At 40.4% G+C, this 17,977-nt stretch overlaps 2 protein-coding genes across 6 annotated transcripts in view; both read right to left on the bottom strand.

The window, feature by feature from the left end:
• Positions 1 to 1,062, bottom strand: part of qsox1 (quiescin Q6 sulfhydryl oxidase 1) — a 31,223-nt gene extending 30,161 nt beyond the window's left edge. The window contains exon 1 of the mRNA XM_030132658.1: positions 513 to 1,062. Coding sequence (XP_029988518.1) covers positions 513 to 804 — 292 coding nt within the window. The 5' untranslated portion in view covers positions 805 to 1,062. The remainder of the gene's footprint in view (positions 1 to 512) is intronic.
• Positions 1,063 to 2,918: 1,856 nt separating this feature from the next.
• cep350 (centrosomal protein 350) overlaps positions 2,919 to 17,977 on the bottom strand; it is a 40,097-nt gene continuing 25,038 nt past the window's right edge. Inside the window, exons 23-38 of one of the 5 annotated variants that reach the window (XM_030131332.1) lie at positions 17,438 to 17,652; positions 16,607 to 16,885; positions 16,294 to 16,443; positions 15,997 to 16,154; positions 14,386 to 14,508; positions 11,868 to 12,124; positions 11,574 to 11,773; positions 11,087 to 11,240; positions 10,435 to 10,595; positions 10,187 to 10,320; positions 10,012 to 10,073; positions 8,133 to 9,904; positions 7,174 to 7,716; positions 6,779 to 6,925; positions 6,397 to 6,519; positions 2,919 to 6,020 (exon numbers count right to left, since the gene is read on the bottom strand). In XM_030131332.1, coding sequence (XP_029987192.1) covers positions 5,853 to 6,020; positions 6,397 to 6,519; positions 6,779 to 6,925; positions 7,174 to 7,716; positions 8,133 to 9,904; positions 10,012 to 10,073; positions 10,187 to 10,320; positions 10,435 to 10,595; positions 11,087 to 11,240; positions 11,574 to 11,773; positions 11,868 to 12,124; positions 14,386 to 14,508; positions 15,997 to 16,154; positions 16,294 to 16,443; positions 16,607 to 16,885; positions 17,438 to 17,652 — 4,646 coding nt within the window. In that variant the 3' untranslated portion in view covers positions 2,919 to 5,852. The remainder of the gene's footprint in view (positions 6,021 to 6,396; positions 6,520 to 6,778; positions 6,926 to 7,173; positions 7,717 to 8,132; positions 9,905 to 10,011; positions 10,074 to 10,186; positions 10,321 to 10,434; positions 10,596 to 11,086; positions 11,241 to 11,573; positions 11,774 to 11,867; positions 12,125 to 14,385; positions 14,509 to 15,996; positions 16,155 to 16,293; positions 16,444 to 16,606; positions 16,886 to 17,437; positions 17,653 to 17,977) is intronic. The other 4 variants (XM_030131334.1, XM_030131333.1, XM_030131335.1 and 1 more) reach the window with 4 other exon arrangements.

Here is a 17,977-nt window from a genome sequence, read left to right as displayed (position 1 = left end):
GACCATAAAAAGAAGAAAAACTGCATTTTACACCAGTTATTTACATGTATTGATAGGATTAGTGGATCGACAGGTATTAAAGATTTTACGTCAGTAGATGATTTTGGCTGATAGTGGATGTTTGGGTCTTTATGGGTTAAAGGGATATTATTAACTTTGCCCTTGACATTCATTCTAATAATACGGATTCTCGTGGCCCTCTGATATTTCCTTGGAACATTAGTTACACAATTTGAGATGAAGTGAAAATAAAAACACCATAATTAAATCACATGCTCTAATTAACAGACAGAAACAACAGCTCTCAAGTTTACACTGTTTCCATGAGCTGAAAACTACACTGAGACAATTACAAACATTACTAAATGAATGACAGTCCAGATGACTATAATAATGCTCCTAAATGTCAGTATGTTTAAAGGTAACATCCAACAGAATGTACAGGAAACAGAAGTTCACATAAAAATGATACATGACAGTTACATTTCGTATAAAACACCGTCTGTACCAACCTTTAATGTCTCTCGCCAGAGTTTTGTAAGTCTTAGAAAATGAGATGCAGTGTCCGCACCACGAAGCGTAAAACTCCACCAGTATAACGGCGGTGGAGTTGACCAGAACCGACGGAACCGTGTCCGGAGTCAAAGAAATGATCTGGTCGGTGGCGGTGTAGAGTCCGGCCTCTGCAGCGGAACGGAACAGAAGGCACAAACACATCCAAACAGCGGACTTCGTCGCGGATCTCGAACAAAAGTGGATTTGTCCGCTCAAAAGAGACGTGGCACGGCCGCAACGCCGCGCCATCTTCCGTCCGTCTGTCAGTCAGTCCGGGCTCCTGCCGTCGCAGCGGCCGTTACCAACCGTCGGACTGAACCAACAAGTTTTCCACCAAGGAACTCACAAAACTTCACACAACTTTTTCTCTCTCTCGTTTTGCTCGGGCTGCGTGGGTCCTCCCCCCCGGACGAATATCTACCCCCATCACCACCACCTCCACACAAACTTAAACATATTCTCTGACACCAGTTATTTTCCCTCGACACCTGCTCTGAAACATGGAGGAAAAACTTCTGACGTGGAGGATGAAACATGCACGCGGTTTAGTTACTAATATACAAACAGGAAATTAGCGGCAATGTTTGTCCGGATTCTAAACTAGAACAGAGAAGGTGATTATTGAGCGTGAGAAGTGAATTGCAAATGACAAAGAAATACATTTAAAAAAAAAAGTTAGTAAATAAATAAATTAAACCTCTCGAGCTGTTGGAAATAGTTGGGTTGTCAAGGAGTTGAACTTAACTACATCCGCGAGACTTTTATCAGCTAAAGGCTAAAGCTAATTAGTTACATTTTTATTATTCTTATTATTAACAACAATAACAATAATAATAATAATAGTAGTAGTAGTAGTAGTAGTAGTTTACTTCGTGCCCTGTGTTTATCCTGTATTAAAATATAGCCTAGCATTCTTGAACTTCCACCCTATGCTTTACTACCAAAAATCTATGTAAAATTTTCTACCACGTACATGAATGACACCCAGGAGTTTTAAATATACGGCCCACGGGCCAAAACCAGCCCGCTTAGTGAAATGCAAAAATTACACTGAAGGTATCAACAAAGGTGTCAAAATTTTTTAGTTCAGGTTCCACATACAGACCAATATGATCTAAAGTGGATCAGAACTGTAAAATACTATCATAGTCATAGTATATGACAACTCTATTTTTTTGTTATGATGTAAGAAGTAAAATTACTTGAAAATGTTTTCATTTACAAACGATCCTCTTGCAAAAAGTGACCAACCTGAGCAAATATGAACATGAAATGTCTTTAGAGAAGTTAGTGAAATTTAAACAGGCTTGCAGAATTCAGGACACAATTTTAACAGGTTGTTCATGTTATTCTCATTTTTTAAAGGATAGTTTGAAAGTGTAAACATTTTCATTGTGTAATTTTACTTTTTTCACTGTTATCATTTTACTGGTCTGGCCCACTTGATCATATTGGGCTGTATGTGGCCCCTGAACTAAAATAAGTTAGGGTATTAAAAATACAACATATCAGCCTCGACATTGAATTAAAACCAAAGATTTAATTAAATATCTACTAGTAACTACAATAAACCATCAAAATATAACCTTTGACATGAATCCCCTAGAACAGGGAAGGACAACCCTGGTCCTGGAGAGCCACTATGCTGCATGTTTTAGATCAGAGGTGTCCAACCCTGGTCCTCGAGAGCTACTATCCTGCATGTTTTAGATCAGGGGTGGGCAATCCTGGTCCTTGAGGGCCGGTATCCTGCATGTTTTAGATGTTTCCCTCTACCAGCACACCTGAAGGTCATTATTTGGCTTCTGCAGAGCTTGATGATAGGCTTATCATTTGAATCAGGTGTGTTGGAAGAGGGATACATCTAAAACATGCAGGATAGTGGCTCTCCAGGACCAGGGTTGCCCACCCCTGCACTAGAAGGCCTGACACTGCTTATCATATTAGTGCAGGGGTGTCCAAACTCAGGTCCTCGAGGGCCGGTATCCTGCATGTTTCAGATGCATCCCTCTTCCAGCACACTCGGAAGCCATTACATCATTATCAGGCTTCTGCAAAGCATGATGATGAGCTGATCATTGATTGAACCAGGTGTGGCTGGAAGAGGGGAATATCTAAAATATGTAGGATACCAGCCCTCGAGGACCAGAGTTCAACACCTGTGTATTAGAGCACTAGAACATAGAAGATTTAATGTGATCTAACAGTGAAACACTCTCCGACAGCCACAAGGTGCAGAAACCAGCTGAAGAACCATCTGAGTTTGGTTACATAGCTAACCATTTGTGGAGAGCCCCCCTCTATGGCTGAAAGGGGGGGCTACAGCAAAACTATAATATACCATAACATGGTGTCACACAGCATCCGTTACAAACAATGAAAGCTTTATTTACAATTTCCAAAATTCATTTAGTTAACAAATATATACTATGTACATATTTGCAAAGGAAACTGTATTTTACAAGAATCATTCAGGTTACAGTAAGAATGGGTCAGATTGGACAGACATGTTGAAGTATATTTACACCCATAAATGAATTGTACAAGTCCTCAAGTGCACTTGACGTACACTCACATCACATTATTATAAATAATCAGACATTTCAAAAGATGAAAATGGAAATCTATTCTTACTGGGGTCATTTGATACATGTTTTGTGCCTGTTTTTTTTTTTTTTCTTTTTTCTAATTCCTGTTATTAGAATCCAACTACATACAACATTGGAGCTGTTCCATCTCCTCCTTTCATCACAAGTTCAGTTTCTGTGAAGAAACCGAGGATAAGAGAAACTTCAGCCAAATCAAACAGCTTCAAGCTTCTCAAAGATTTCTTAAATCTACAGATTACAGCAGAAGTCTGAACCGTTTGGTCCGTATATAGAAAACAATGCATAAGACAGAGTACTGCATAGTTACAGTGGGGAACTGAATTTCCTCCAAAATACAATCAATTCAGGAGGACAATCCTAGAGGGTCTACAATAAAGCCTTGAAGAAACAGATTCTAAGGTACTAGTCATGTAAATATTACAGTTACATATGCCTACAGACCAGACATACAAGTCATACAACATGGACAGATGTTCTTTTTGGTCTTTTTTTTACATTATAGAATTTACAGTTTAAACATACACCATATCAATTGTTAAAATGGTAGAATTAACGGTAGAAAAAAGCACTTGGTGTACAAGTATGATTCAGTTGAAGAACTAGACCGCTCATTTTAAGGTCACTTTAACTCAAAACAGTCAGTGGAGATTTGCAAGCTCTGTCACACATGCTAGTTACGAATTTGTACAGTCAAACTTGTTCATCAATAAATTTGTGACAGTGAGGACCAGTGGAAAAGCCCTTAGAGCCATGACTACGTGCTCTGTGTGGGTGGAGTGTTGACACACCATTTACTGATACAGTCAATCAATAAACTGACTCCACTGAGTCTTTCTGTGCAGATACAGGATGATGTGGACAAGAAGCAGGAAACATTTGGAGTGAGGTTTTCTTTATATTAGCAGTTTCCTCAGGCTGAGGCACAGGAAAATACAGGTTTAGAAAAAAAAATCCCTCCCTCCCGACTACATCATGCTAAGGTACAGAGAGATTGATAAGGCAGAGAGTGAATTATTGGTAAACTGGTAAAAGGGAAGAGCTGTCATTTTAAGGGTAGCTTACAAAGTGGTAGTAGATAGCAGTGGAAAGAGACATTCAAAGAAAATAGGTCCAATGGGCATCGAGACAGTTTGTCACAAATAACTTAAAAAAAGCACTTGAACCGAATGTTGAAAAGACCACCTGTTGTCCAAATACATCACTAGGCTACATTCAGAAGCAAAGTGGAGTGTACAGCAATGCTGATACAAATCTACAAATTTGAGAGATGTTATAGTATTTTTGTGTTGCAGAAAACAGATGGACTGAAGAAAAAAAATCCAGCATTTCAATATGGTCAACAATGCCATTCTGAAAATATAGAGTCCAGCCTACTGCCTCTCCTGTCCTGCTTATATACTGTAAACTCTGAGTTCGTAGAGTGTTTACCTAATGTAGAACTAACATTCAGGAGCCAGTGCCAATGAGTGAATCACAATATTGAAAGAACATCTATCACAGAGGATGGAAAACACTGTTTGCAGCTTGACTGACATGCAAAAAACATGTCATGTGTCATTTCCTGTTTTTCATATCCTGTTCTGACAGCACTATTGACATAATACAGAGGAGTGACAGTATTGCTATTGGCCACAATAAATGAAGTCATACTTAACAATTTCAAATCATTATTAACACATCTTTTAAATATTAAATCATTTTCTTCCCACGTCCTCTATAATAACGTAGGAGGTTAGAACAACCTCCTATGTACATAATGTATTGCTATGTTCACATTCACATTTCTGTTTGTGCTTTTACAGTTTCATTAGATTTGCTTTACACAATGTTAAAATCTGTTCTCTCTGTACAATTCAAAATGTTTTTTCTTCTCATCTAATCTACACATTTTCACAAATAAATAATATAGCTCAGGAGGCAAACATTTCACACAATATCTGATCTCAGTGATGTTCAAACAGTGCAATCTGTAAAAGGATTTGATCAGTGACAGATCATGCTCTGTAGTCTTTCTGGCTTGACCTAAAATGATTACAAATAAGAGTTATCATTTCCTACACTGATCGCTACAGATGTAGTTGTCAAATTAAAGTTAAATGTTGGCACTTAATCCACACAGTCAGTGACTAATGACTAAGGCAACACAGCAGAACGGTGTCCGTGACCACAGACTATAATGTGTGTCTGTTACTCCTTATAAGTTCTGAATCCAGATATATTTATATACTTTAAGATTCAATATGTCATATAAACGTTTTTTCCAGGATGACATTATGTTACAGCTCACTGTAAGTAAATCCACATAGCAGCATTAATGGATTTTAAATACTAAAAAAACGGCACAGGTCATTCTATCAAAACATCTATTATAACCTTCACCTGGTAAGTTTCCAGTCTGGGAGGTGAAACTGTATTAAGGTTAAGAAGGCTGGATTGTTTGAGAGGTGTTCTGTGTAAATCAAATGACATAAACACTGGTATGAGCTGAAGCTGAAACAGCAAATCAATGTGACAGAAATGGGTAGGAGCTGGGAAGTAATGCTGGGACTGAAGGCTTCCAGGGGTTGCCGTTGGCACATCAGCTGGTAGAAGACCGACTGGTGGTCTGGGCTGGAGGAGGTGAGGGGTCAAAGGACAGACTGGGATCATATTAGAGGTCATACGCTAGAATCGAAGCAGGAAAAGCAGTCAGGACACGCCGTCTCTCTGGGCCTGTTTGTCATAGATTTGCGTCAGTACGTTGGCAGTGTCCTTGAGCAGAGCGTCGAAGATGCTGTCTGCCAGTTGCATCTTAACAAACAGCTCGTCCTCGTCGTAGTTGACCCACTGGGCCTCCTCCTCGTGAAGCTCCTGAACCTGATCCAAAAATAGGGTCAACTACAGTTGCACAGTGGCATACATCACATCACATCACATCACAGCACAGCACATCACATCACATCACAGCTGGTCATTATATTTTTCCAATTTCCATCTTATTTTTCTCTACCATTATAAGGATTAATATAAAATCAGTGTAATATCAATTTTAAGACCATCATAACTAAAAGATTTTCTCCAAACCTGTTAGTTGTGGATCTTTAGAGCAAGTTGTTTTTCAACTTTTTGGACATTTTAAATTAGTTGCTTTAGCTTTACCAATTTTTTTTAAATAGATAAAGTAAAGGTCAAACTTAGGGAATACCCTGATATAGTTACGTTATCTTAAAAAGTCCAGAAGAACAAAACTTACCAGTATGTGATCAACTCTGTCCCGTTTCTTCCTGCCGAATTTAAGCATTTTCTGCCAGTCACTCTTTTGGCTCTCATCTTTTGTGAGCCCATATAATTTCAGTACTTCAGCTGAGAGGAATTCCTAGTAAACAAAGTACAAAAATGTCAAATATAACCTTAATTTACTAAAAAAGTTGTGGAACTGTAAATTAATAATGCTTTATTTGAAGTTTCTTTAAATTTCTTTTCACCTTGGGCAGATGGATGAACATGACAGTTATTGTTCTAATATCTTGCTTTATGAAGATGCAATATTTAGCGGGAAGCAGAGTAATGATGTCTGGTTCGTAGGTGGTTGTCAGAAAAATCTTTTTCTTCACAGCTATTTTGTTGCACTTTACCTGGATTTTGGAGATGTCTCCAGGTGTCTTCACTCTTTGATAGAATGAGGGCTTGACTCGCCGTGGTTTCACCCACTGAGGCTGATTGGTATTGGGGTCTTCAGAATAGATTTCCTGAAGAATCTCCCATGTTAGGTCATACACAGCCTGGGGAACACAGAGATTTAGTCAAGTCAATTTTGCTTATTTCGCTCAAGATTAATAATTTGCCACAAGGGGCTTTACAGTCTGTACAGTTATACAACATCTTCTGTCCTTGGATCTTCAGTTTGTTAAAGCTGTGTAGCAACAGTTGTAACTTGAGCTGCTGCATGTTAACAGTAAATGTTGTCATAATGTAGGCAGATGTACAGGACTTGGTGTATTTAAATTATTGTGTCATTTCCTTTCTTCACCTTTCTGTAGCTACAGATGCAGATTGCCTCTTGGTCCTGGCTGTTGGCTTCTTTGCCCAGATACTCCTGTGAAGGTTTGGGGTTTGGCAGTTGTGTGAGGGTCACTGCTCCCTCTGTTTCCAGGCTAAAGCTTTCCCAGATCTCCTGAGTAGCAGCATAGACCATCTTCTGCACCTCCACAGCTGAGTGGGGCACCACCATGGCTGGCTGCTCAGGAAGTTTAGGAGGCAGAGGAAGAGGAACCTCAGGTCTAGGTGGCGTCTTAACCTGCTGTTCTCCACCCGGTGGTGACACCAGCCCCCCTATGGCTGCTCCACCTGGAGAGCTAGACCTCCCTAAACCTACCCCCAGCTTTGCCTGTTCCTCTTCCTCCCTTTGTTTCTGCTTGAGTTTCTGCTGTTCTCTACGAGAGCTGAGGCCAAAGTCCTCGTCAAACCAGTCCTGATCATCACCAAGCTCATCCAGCAATTCCCGACTCAGTTCTAGTTCTGCCAGACGCTTGGCAAGTTCCTCCTGCCCGCTGGCCCCCAGTACAGGACTTTCCTGGAGGTGAAAGGAACAGTAAACAGTTAACTTCAATCCTAATACGGATTAGAATATCAATAATTGTGAAAATTAAACTGCAGCATTGTTTTACACTCTGCATTACTCTATTCCTTTTTACTATTTAAATGTTAAATGGACAAACTGCTTTCCGCAAAGAGCACCAAATTCAATAGTGTGTCTCCATGAAGTTGGACTTTGGATAACCACGTTAAAAAACGAGGGTTCTTGAGGTCAAATCAACAAGTACTGTTTGTCTAAACCTCTTGATGTCACTGAGTTTCACAACTACAAAAAGTACAATTTGATACAAAATTTTGGTGTTTTCCCATCCCAGCAATGACATGTCTCTGGCACTAATGGGTATTTGTTTTACTAAGGTGTTAGTTTAAAAAAAGTCTGACATATACACTCACTGGGCGGTTGCACAGCTCTGGAGAAGACAGCTCCTCTTTTTCAGCTGTAAGAAAGAAGGGCAGACCGTCTTTTTGTTCCACTGAAGCCATCCACTCCTCTTCATCATTTCCAAAGAGATGTCCATTCATCTGGTTGGCAGCATCTATCTTCTGCTCCTTAGCCTTTTTAATTTCAGCAAACTGTCTCACTGTATCGTTTACAAAGTTATGCAAAAGCTTGTCTGCGACTGTGCCCAGAACATTTTTGTACTTCTTTTCTCCTTTATCATTCCTGATATCTGAGGTCACATCGGCATCAGCAAAATCCAAAATTATGTCCCCACTCTTGCCATTAGCAACTGGATGCATTGATTCTTTGTAGTGATGCAAATTAATGTGGGTTCCAACCTGATGAACTGATTCATCTGTAACTTTTAAACTGTCAGACCTGCAGTCCCTCTGAGATGTTTGTTTACCTTTACTAAGATGTCCTTGTTTTTGGAGTTTGCGCTCTTCTGCTCTACTGGTATCCCTACCCTCATCTGACATGTCATCAAAGAATGAGTCATCGTCCTCTGTGGTGTCAGTGTACATTTCGAACTTATCTGTCAGATGTGTGATCCTGTCTGGAGGAGCAAAGATACCATGGTGCTCATCACACTCAAAATATAACACTCCATCGTAAGTGCCATTGTTGCTCCCTTCAGACTTATCCAACTCCACACCTGCCCAGAAGCCATTGGCAAAGCTTGTTGGACCTTTAAATCTCAGAGTACCTGGCTGAACACCACTAACAAGAACCCGGTCTCCAATGTTAAAATCTGGCATCTGATCTGTAAGAGGTGAGGGAGAGGTGTTCACAGAACTGACATTTGGCAAGTAGGTTGAATTAACAGTGTTCTTGGTGTCATGCTTGGAGTCCTGTGTCTGATCATGGAGATCTAGCAGTCTTTCAGACTGGTGACTGGTATCACTGGCAAAAGAACGGTGACTCAGCTCTTCAGGTATTTCCTCCTCTACCTCTTCATTTTGACTGTCATACAGTATGGGCCTACTAGGTTTATCCTTTGATAAAGGCTTGGATTCAATAGGGGGAAATGAGAGTTCAGAGGCAGGTTTGGAAGTATGATGACCGCCCCTGGGTGATGAATCTACTGATGACTCAAAGTCATCATGATAACCATCTGCCAAGGGAGATGAGGTCTCATTATCTTTTATGCGCATTTCTTTGGAAGAGAACGCAAGTGAGTCAGTGGAGTGGGAGCGGTCAGATTGTGGTGACATTTTGAGGTCCACTGGAGCTGAAAGAGACTTACTCAGGGAGATAATCTGAGATTTTAAAGCTTCCTCTGCTTCACATGTTTGCCTTGGCTCTATTTGCCCATCAGGTTCGGAGTGAACAGATGGGGGATAATGATGTTCTTCACTCACAGAGGGGGAAGTGTGTGTAAATGCAGACATCCTTGTCTGAGAGTCAACTGTGTCTTTCTTTTGTAGTTTGAGAAGATGTTCAGAATGTTGATCCTTGGACCTGTTGCTTATGTCTACCTCCAGCTCTTCCTGTAGTGCAGATCTATGATCAGACACAATGTTCTCATCTCCAGACTTATTTATCTGTGTATGAGCTTCTGTGCTCAAAGATCTCAGAAAACCCTCTGGAGCCTGATGGTTCCTCAGTCTGGATGTCAGACTTTCTGGGCTGCCGTGTACTGGAGTAACTGGTAGTGGGTCTTCATCAGGCAACTGTTCAGGCACTGACGTAGATCTACTTTGGTCAGGTAGAGCTGAAGAATCTGTCAAAATAGGAGGGGGTTGCACAACTTAAACATCTGTTGTCAAAACATGCTGCAAATAAACAATGCACATAATTCATATTATTCACACAAAAGAAATCACTCACTGTTGTCTAATGAAGGATGAATGTGTGTCCTTGCAGGGTTAGAGATTTTGCTACTTTCAAACCTGCAAATGATGAAGATATTGTGAACTGATTTCGTACAGTCTCTTCTTTAATTCATATTACAGTATAAGATATGTAAACATCACAGTATAATGTTTGCAGCTGCTTATGGTACCTGTGAGAAGGTGGTTTAATACTAGGCTGCTCTGCAAGTGAGACGGCATCTCTATTCGGGGACTTGGTATCAGGTGTTGAGCTAGGCTCAGTGTTCAGTTCTGCCTTAGTTTTCTCAATGAAGTTATTGTAAGTCTGCAATGAAAGGAAGTGAATAAATAGTAAGATATGAATAAATCAGATCACACAATGCTTTTGATTGTTCATAGTTTATTTAAGCACATGCATAGAAACATATCCACTCCTTACCTCCAGCTGCTTCAGTAGGCTGGCCTCCTGTGCCTTCAGGCGTTCCTTGTGCCTCTTCTTCTGTTCTTTTTTCAGCTGACAGGCCATAAACTTTCGTTTTCTGAGTTCCTCCTTGAGGGCCCTTATTCGACCCTCTATGTCACTCTGGTCTGAAAGGGGTTCTGAAAGCAAATTTAGACATAAATCACAGTTAGAATGTGAAACCAATGCCAGAGATCTGATTAGTTAGCAGTAATCCAACTGTGTACCCACTCAAACTCAAACCCAATTCTTTGGGGATTAGTGTACATACAGTTTCTTTCATTTACTAATAATGTGTATAGCTCATACTTTTACCTTGCACAAAAGAATAAACTGTATAGAAATTACAGACAGAATTATCAAAACTGTAAAGGACAACATGCCTTGTTTTTTAACAAAACAAAACTGTTTTTTCCTAAATCTACAAAGTGTTTTATCCTTCTATGCAGCTTAGATGCCAGGGAAGTGCTTGCATAATTTAGATCTGGCAGCATCACGTTATGTCTGTCCACAAAGCACCAGCAGTGGTATAGCTGCATTATGTCCATTATCTCTCCTTTCTCCATTCTATGTCCTCTGAAAAACAACAAGTATGTTACACATGATGTCTTGTAGCCATTTGGTAACTTACCTGTCTGTGTGCCCATGAGGCTTTCAGAGGGCTCAGTGTGGGCCTGGTTCGGTCTTCTCGAGGTAGGGCCAAGCTGCATCTTGGTTTTACTGCTGCCATCCGAAGGAGAGGCAGCAGCACTGTAGCTGCCTTTAACTGGAGATGACTGGACAGACTAGATAGGATGCAGAGAGGGAGGGAATGGAATATTACTTCAGGATATGACAACACAGTTAGATGGACTGATCGTAGAGGTACGCTGGGAAACTTGGGAAGCAAATATGGTGCTTGTCTCTTACATTGCATAAAAAGCACCAACAATAAATGATTACAAAGAACTCTCTATTTTGCAACCTGAAAAATAAGTGTCCCAAAAAACATTATATCAGAAATCTTTGGGGTTAAATTGGCTGAAGCCTGAACATTATTTGACAATGTGCTATCAGTCTAAAGTGAACTATCAAATAAAAAACCCCCCCAAAAAACACTTAAACACGTTTCTGCATACTTTTCTGCTAGTTGAAGGGGAAGTTGAGGTGAATTCTTGGGTGTAATTGGCAGCGCTGCTCTGGATGGAGGTCAGTGATGATTCATGGGCAGATACAGGTTTAAGTGATGATGGGCTTTCAGGGTGCTCCGTCACGGGTCTTTCTGTATTTATACTGGACTCCGGTGTCACTGAGGAAATGTCACCCTCACTGACATAGTCTAAAAACATGCAACAAAAAAGACCTCAAGATGTTTTGAAGTGACACAACAGACATCATCATGTAAATGAGAGGGTGGGATCCTGTAGTGTCACCTTTCTCACTGTCAGTTCTGGGCTCAGATCTTCTTTGATGACTGGAACTGGGGCTAACATCAGAGATTTCCTTCTTCTGAGTCTCAGAGAAGTCATGAACCTTGCCCCGAGATGTTTGCCGATCCCAGACAGCCAGAGCCTCCTTCTCTATTCTACGGACCTCTGCTTCCTCCCTGTCAAGCCGTTGTTTCCACTGCAGAAGCTCTTCGGCATGATGACGCCTCTGCATCAGCTGCTGCTCCCGTTTGGTCAGAAACCTGAGTCAGGGGATGGAAGAATGAAGGGAGAGGGGAATAGAAAAGTAGTGGAAGAAAAGAGTGGGGGATATGTGGCACAGAAGACCGGTGGTGGTAGTCATAAGGGAGAGAAGAGAAGGACATTACATATGGAATTTTAAATCATATGTCACATAAGTAAGCAGATTACCTCAGACACAGCAAAATCAGCTCAAACCTCTGTCCAACAAACACACAGACATTTTAACATGCTTTACTTATTTCTTTCCCAGGAATAATTGTCCAAATGAAGAAGTGTGCAAGCACCCATCAAATAAAGATTGCAATGTGATGACATGTCACTTGAGGAGTGTGTGTGTGTGTGTGGGGGGCAGCGGGAGAGAAATAGTGAAGATGTCAGATTCATGCATCAGACTGAAATCCAGGGGTTGATTGGGTGAGGTCACACACCCCAAACTGAAGTAGACATCACTTACAGTCGATTTAAAAACAGCCTACTGTGCAGAAAACTATTTGTTTTCATGAGTGTCTCTTTTACATGGGGGTTTGTATTTACTGTAACTCAGTCCAAAGAGGGTTAATGCATTTATAATGTACAGTAATGGCTTTGTTGTCTTGCCAGGCTGACAATACATATCAGTTTAAAAATCTGGCCTCATTTCACAACCTACTTGGCTATCTATAACACACATATCTGTCCTGTTACACATCGAAATAAAGTGCAGTCAGGTATAGCTGCTGTATAATGTGCTCTCCCACAGCTATGGGTGCCATTACTGCACAGTATTATTTAGCTGTAATCTAATCTGGAGACCTTTCTCTTGACCTAATGTATACTGATGACAGGTCAGATACTGAAGAACCAGACTGAGGGGTCTTTTAGTGCTTTCCCAAAACACTATTATAGCCAAGGACCATCTGTACTTATTATCCTATTTTATACAACAGTTACCTAATAAAGAGGGCTAGTTAAGATTTACTGGGCTCATTAAAGAGAGAGACCACTTTATCTGTGGTCTGTTCTCTGAACAAGTCCATTACTTCCATGTCAAAACATTTTGTGTCAGTGACTGGGTTAGAGCTGACCAGCCACTAGTCACAATATGAGACATCAAAGAACATTTACACGCACATTAATATTCCACTATTATTTAAAATATGTCAATATTTTGAATTTGACAAGTGTCATATAAACAGTCCATTTGGATATTCTGAATTGGGCCTTCTTCTGAATGAAGCATTTTCCAAATAAGGCAAGAGGGATATATTAATATTATACTGTTATTCTGTCTTATTTTGTGGACATGCACAGCACACTTAGAATAGGTGACCCATTTGAAAGTCTTATTGCAGGTTGTGACAAAGATCCCTGTTTGTTTAGGTACAGAAAAATATTCTGTTTGGGAGAGATGGATGCTCTAAAGACCCACATTTCTGGTGGAGGGAGAAACACACCTATTTTTTTAACATAACGACAGAGGATATCAACAGGTTTTAGGATGTCAGCATCAAAAACGGACTCTTTTAACAAGACGTTTGAAAGAAACAAAGGAGGGAGACTTCATGTGTGCATAGCTGCATGTAAAAAAGAATAGGCTATTAGTAAAATGTTTGTTTTCATTAGATTAAACTGTGGTGAATTTTGTTTCTTTTTTGGAATCAAGGTAAATACTGGAATATTTTGTGCATGTAAATATGATGCCAGGAGAGATAAGCATCTGCTTACAATATTATAAATTACATTAGAAAGGAAGAGGGGAAGAATCACAAATTGAACACCATAAAAATTATTAGTAGACTCCCAGCACTGAGTTTCAGACTTTCATCCAACAAGGAAGGCTCCTACTGAAATAAACATGACCACTGACATCAACGTCGTTTCTATTGAGTCACCTACAATGTGTCTTAAGGACAATTTTGTTTCTTTGTCACAGAAACAATCCGTAACTACTAATGCATTTAGTGCTTAATAGAGCACACAAAAATGTAAATCATTTCATATTTAATCTAAACACAAAGGTTCATCTTATTTCAGCAGGTAGCTTTTCTTGGGTACTTGTCAAGCTTTCCCTTAAACTCCTTCCTCCAGAAGTTCAATCCCAGAAAATAAAAACATATGAAGATCTCCCAAACAAACCCACACATCCAGCCACTCATTGTATACCTTCCCGCCCCACAATGCCCCAGTGCGAGTGGATGAACACAAGCATGTTCCATGGGGGGGGGGGGGGGCAAGGCTCAGGGAAGGTGCTGAGGAATACGTACAGAGCACTGTACAGTACCTGACCAACTGGTTGCAGATAAAGAGCTGGAATTTAGGATGTAGGTTGGGAAGACAAACACTGAGAGAGGCCCAGTGATGGGCCGTGAACACAGAGAAGAAGTAGTGGACAGGAGAACAGTGTCTAAAACAAACGCAAAAGGACAACACATACACATATATACAAAGTGAGAGGGAAATACACACAGGATGTAAAGGGAAAAAACAAATAGAGAAAAGGGAGAGAGAAGAGCAATATGAGCAAATGTGGCTTTATTGTACCCAAACTGTCGGCCTGTCAGGTTACTTTTGAATGGCTGGTATATGCTACATAACAGCAAAACTTTAAAACAAAGTATGGGCTTCAAAGTCAGTGCAAAGATGGATGAGGTACAAATGCTATCAAGTCTGATTAAGTAGTGGGGAAAATGGTGCACACTAGTGAGATACATCACATAGAAAATGTGTATAGTAGGTACAATAGCTTTGGATAAGATCATTAAAAAGATAATGGTAAGAAAGAGCAGGGAGGGACATATGAAATGGTAGTTTGACATAATATTTTCATGGCAGCAAGTAACCCAGTAAATGCATTCCTAAGACCATTATACAATTGTGTATAGATTTAAATTTTTGTCAGATTCTCACCTTTACATTATCTCTCATAGCATGTGCATTTATTTTGTTTTATAATGCCCTAAATCTTGCTGAAGTGTCACTGGGTTCACAGTCTTGTGCGCAAGCAGAAAAAAACAGGTTCATACTTTAAGAAACTTGGCATAAATATCATAAGTAAAATCAAAGAAGGCTGGGCCATACAGGCTGTGATTTACAACCAAGCTATAATTCCACTAAACTTCAAGAACAGTTAACACACTTGTTGCAGATACTCAGACATGAGAGGTTCTGTGATCACCTGACCAAAGCTGTTAGTCAAGTCTAAAACCCTCTTAGCACCTACAGGGACTCCAAAACATGTAGTTACTTGTTAAAACAAAACTGTATCAAGGAAATGCTGAATTCACAAACCATGGTTTTCCCAGGAAAACAAACATGCAAGATGAAACTTTGGGATGATAAGGCACATACCTTACCATACTTAAGATGAATAATGTTTTTTCTAATAGATGAATCCAAGTGTTAATGTATCTACTGAGTTCTAGGGTGAGGGGTAAGGGTATAAACGTTAGGTTTAAGGATAGCACTGGAGCAGTCTGTGTGGATGCTGATCTAATCTATAGGGAAAGCCACATGGAGCATGCTTATCTTCATACCCATACATCCATAACACCAACAGAAAAATGACAGGCACTGATATCATTTGCTTAAGTTAACTGATTAATGTATGTCTCTGGGTAGGATTTGAGGTAGTTTGAGAAAGCACTGTGGCAAAAACATATACATGTGTTCTCAAATCTTTCTAAACTAGTTTATTTTTTCAATGTAGGCAAAATTAATGTGGACTGTGTGGGCAGTGATATTAAAGTAATAAAAATAACTTAGCACATAATAATAAAAAAAAGACAATCCCAAGGGTAAAGGGAACCGATTATATTCACAGCAACTATGTGTTTACAGATGACCTAACGTGCGAAAATGAGGATGTATAAAAAGTAAAAGGACAGGTCGTTACTTTTCATCCATGTGGGTGCGCATCTTTTTTAGCTTCTGCATTATGCTGCTTGTTTCACTTCCAGAGATGGAGAGGGACGGAGACGGGCTGCGAACGTCTGTGTCTGCATGTCTCATGTCTGACGAGGCTGCCTCTGACACCATGGACACTGGAGTCTCCTGCAGATACGAGTGGACATATAGGTAGATAGGAGTCTTTAGCCTTACCTTCAGTATGAATGTTTTCTTTGATGTTTTAATTAACAATAGCAACATCTGCATGTATTTGGAAACACTGAACTTGATTACTCATACTCACAGGAGGTGCTTCAGCCCCTGCACATTTGAGACGTTCCTTTAGTCGGAGTGTGGAGCTTCTCATCCTTTCAATCTCCTCCTGCTGCTTCAGCAACAGTTGTCTTTCCTTCCTTGCAGCTTTATTGGCCTCCTGAAGACGCTTGATCTCAGCCTGCAGCACAGAAGATTGTTAGAGCAAAGAACATGGTTAATAATTATTCATACAACAGCTGGAAAAGAAGAGAGTCAAAAAGGATCGGTCAGACCAGGTTGTGATTTAAAGCATATATCCACGCTTTATTACTTTAAGTCATTCAGTTTCCAGCTGTTAGTACCTGCTCTTGTTGGAGTTTCATCAAAAGGCCCCTCTGCTTCTTCCTGATGGGTGGCATTTTGTCATCCTCCCCCTTGCCTCTCAGCCTCTTTTTCTGGTGTTCAAGCCAAGCCAGCTCTGTTCTGGCTTTCTCTTTAAGGGCCTTTTGGCGAAGATGCAGCAGAGCACTCTGATGCTGCAGCCTCACCTCCTCGTCCTTCATATACTGGCGCACCATGTCCATAGTGAACTGAGAAAAACTGTCCTGTCCACCAGAAAAGGCCATGTTCACATCCTGAGGCTGATGGATGAAGGTCATTTGGAATATGTAGATGCCAGAAAAGGAAGAAAGAAGAGAACAACAGAAGTAAACCAAGGTATTAAGAGTTAACATTGCAAAACAAATGGATAAGTAGGTGGAGCTTACTAATACTCCTGCCCTGCCGCACAACACTTTGACCCTCCTGCTCACTGATACCCTGCTTAGTCAGGGACTCATTTTTAATTCTAAATTAAAGACAATTGTAAACTAGATTAAACTAAATAACTGTCCTTTCTGGGTAGTTCAGTCAAACCAAGACAAACATTATTCTGCCCATGTCTTAACTTTCAAAGCGATTGCACATTGTCTGACGAAACAGATGAATAGTCTTCGAGAAATTCAGCCATTAAACTTGGCACTCCATCTCTCCTGGTGGCAAAGAAAGTGTGACTCAAATTTGAAAAGAATGGGGTGAGTCTTCAATAAATCCGTTTGGACAAATATCTTGGACGGGCAGAATTCCTCATTATACCCCCGCGCTCTAGAGGGTGAGGGCATAATGAGGAATGAGGAATAATGGTACCCTCTCACCTTTAACACGTTGTGTGACCCTGACAGTAAAGTGGAGTTCTGAGTGGTTCCGTCTTCCTCTGACTCGTCATGATGGCGGGACTTCTTGTCCAAAGTTCCACGGCGGTGTGCCTCAGATGGGAGCAGAGAGCGGAAAGAGCGCTCTTCTATCTCATCCTCTGTCATGGACTCATCAAACTTGAACGAGTACTCTGTTGCCACTGATGTACTGTCTGCTGAAGAGCCACAAAAAATACACTACATTCAGACTTAACCCCCTGTAGCATGGTGTTGCCCTCAGGGAACAAACCACTATTTTGACCCACACACTGCCCCTTTAATTTCTTTTAAAACTAAAACATCACATGAAAAGTTTGATGATAAGTTTGTGACCACTGAAATCTGAAGCTGGAGTGGGTTTGACCTTTCATCTGTGGGTGGAACAGTCCTTTCTGGGAGAACAGCTGGCTTGGACACACTGCTAGCAGAAGGTAAGACAAATTTCACTTTCACTCAATTTTACTACGTCTAAATTTAAATAACTTTATATAAACAATATTT

Source organism: Sphaeramia orbicularis, chromosome 4, assembly GCF_902148855.1.
Source record: "Sphaeramia orbicularis chromosome 4, fSphaOr1.1, whole genome shotgun sequence".
NCBI lineage: Eukaryota > Metazoa > Chordata > Actinopteri > Kurtiformes > Apogonidae > Sphaeramia > Sphaeramia orbicularis.
Note: the sequence above shows the minus strand (reverse complement) of the source record. Positions and strands in the feature narration are given on the sequence as shown.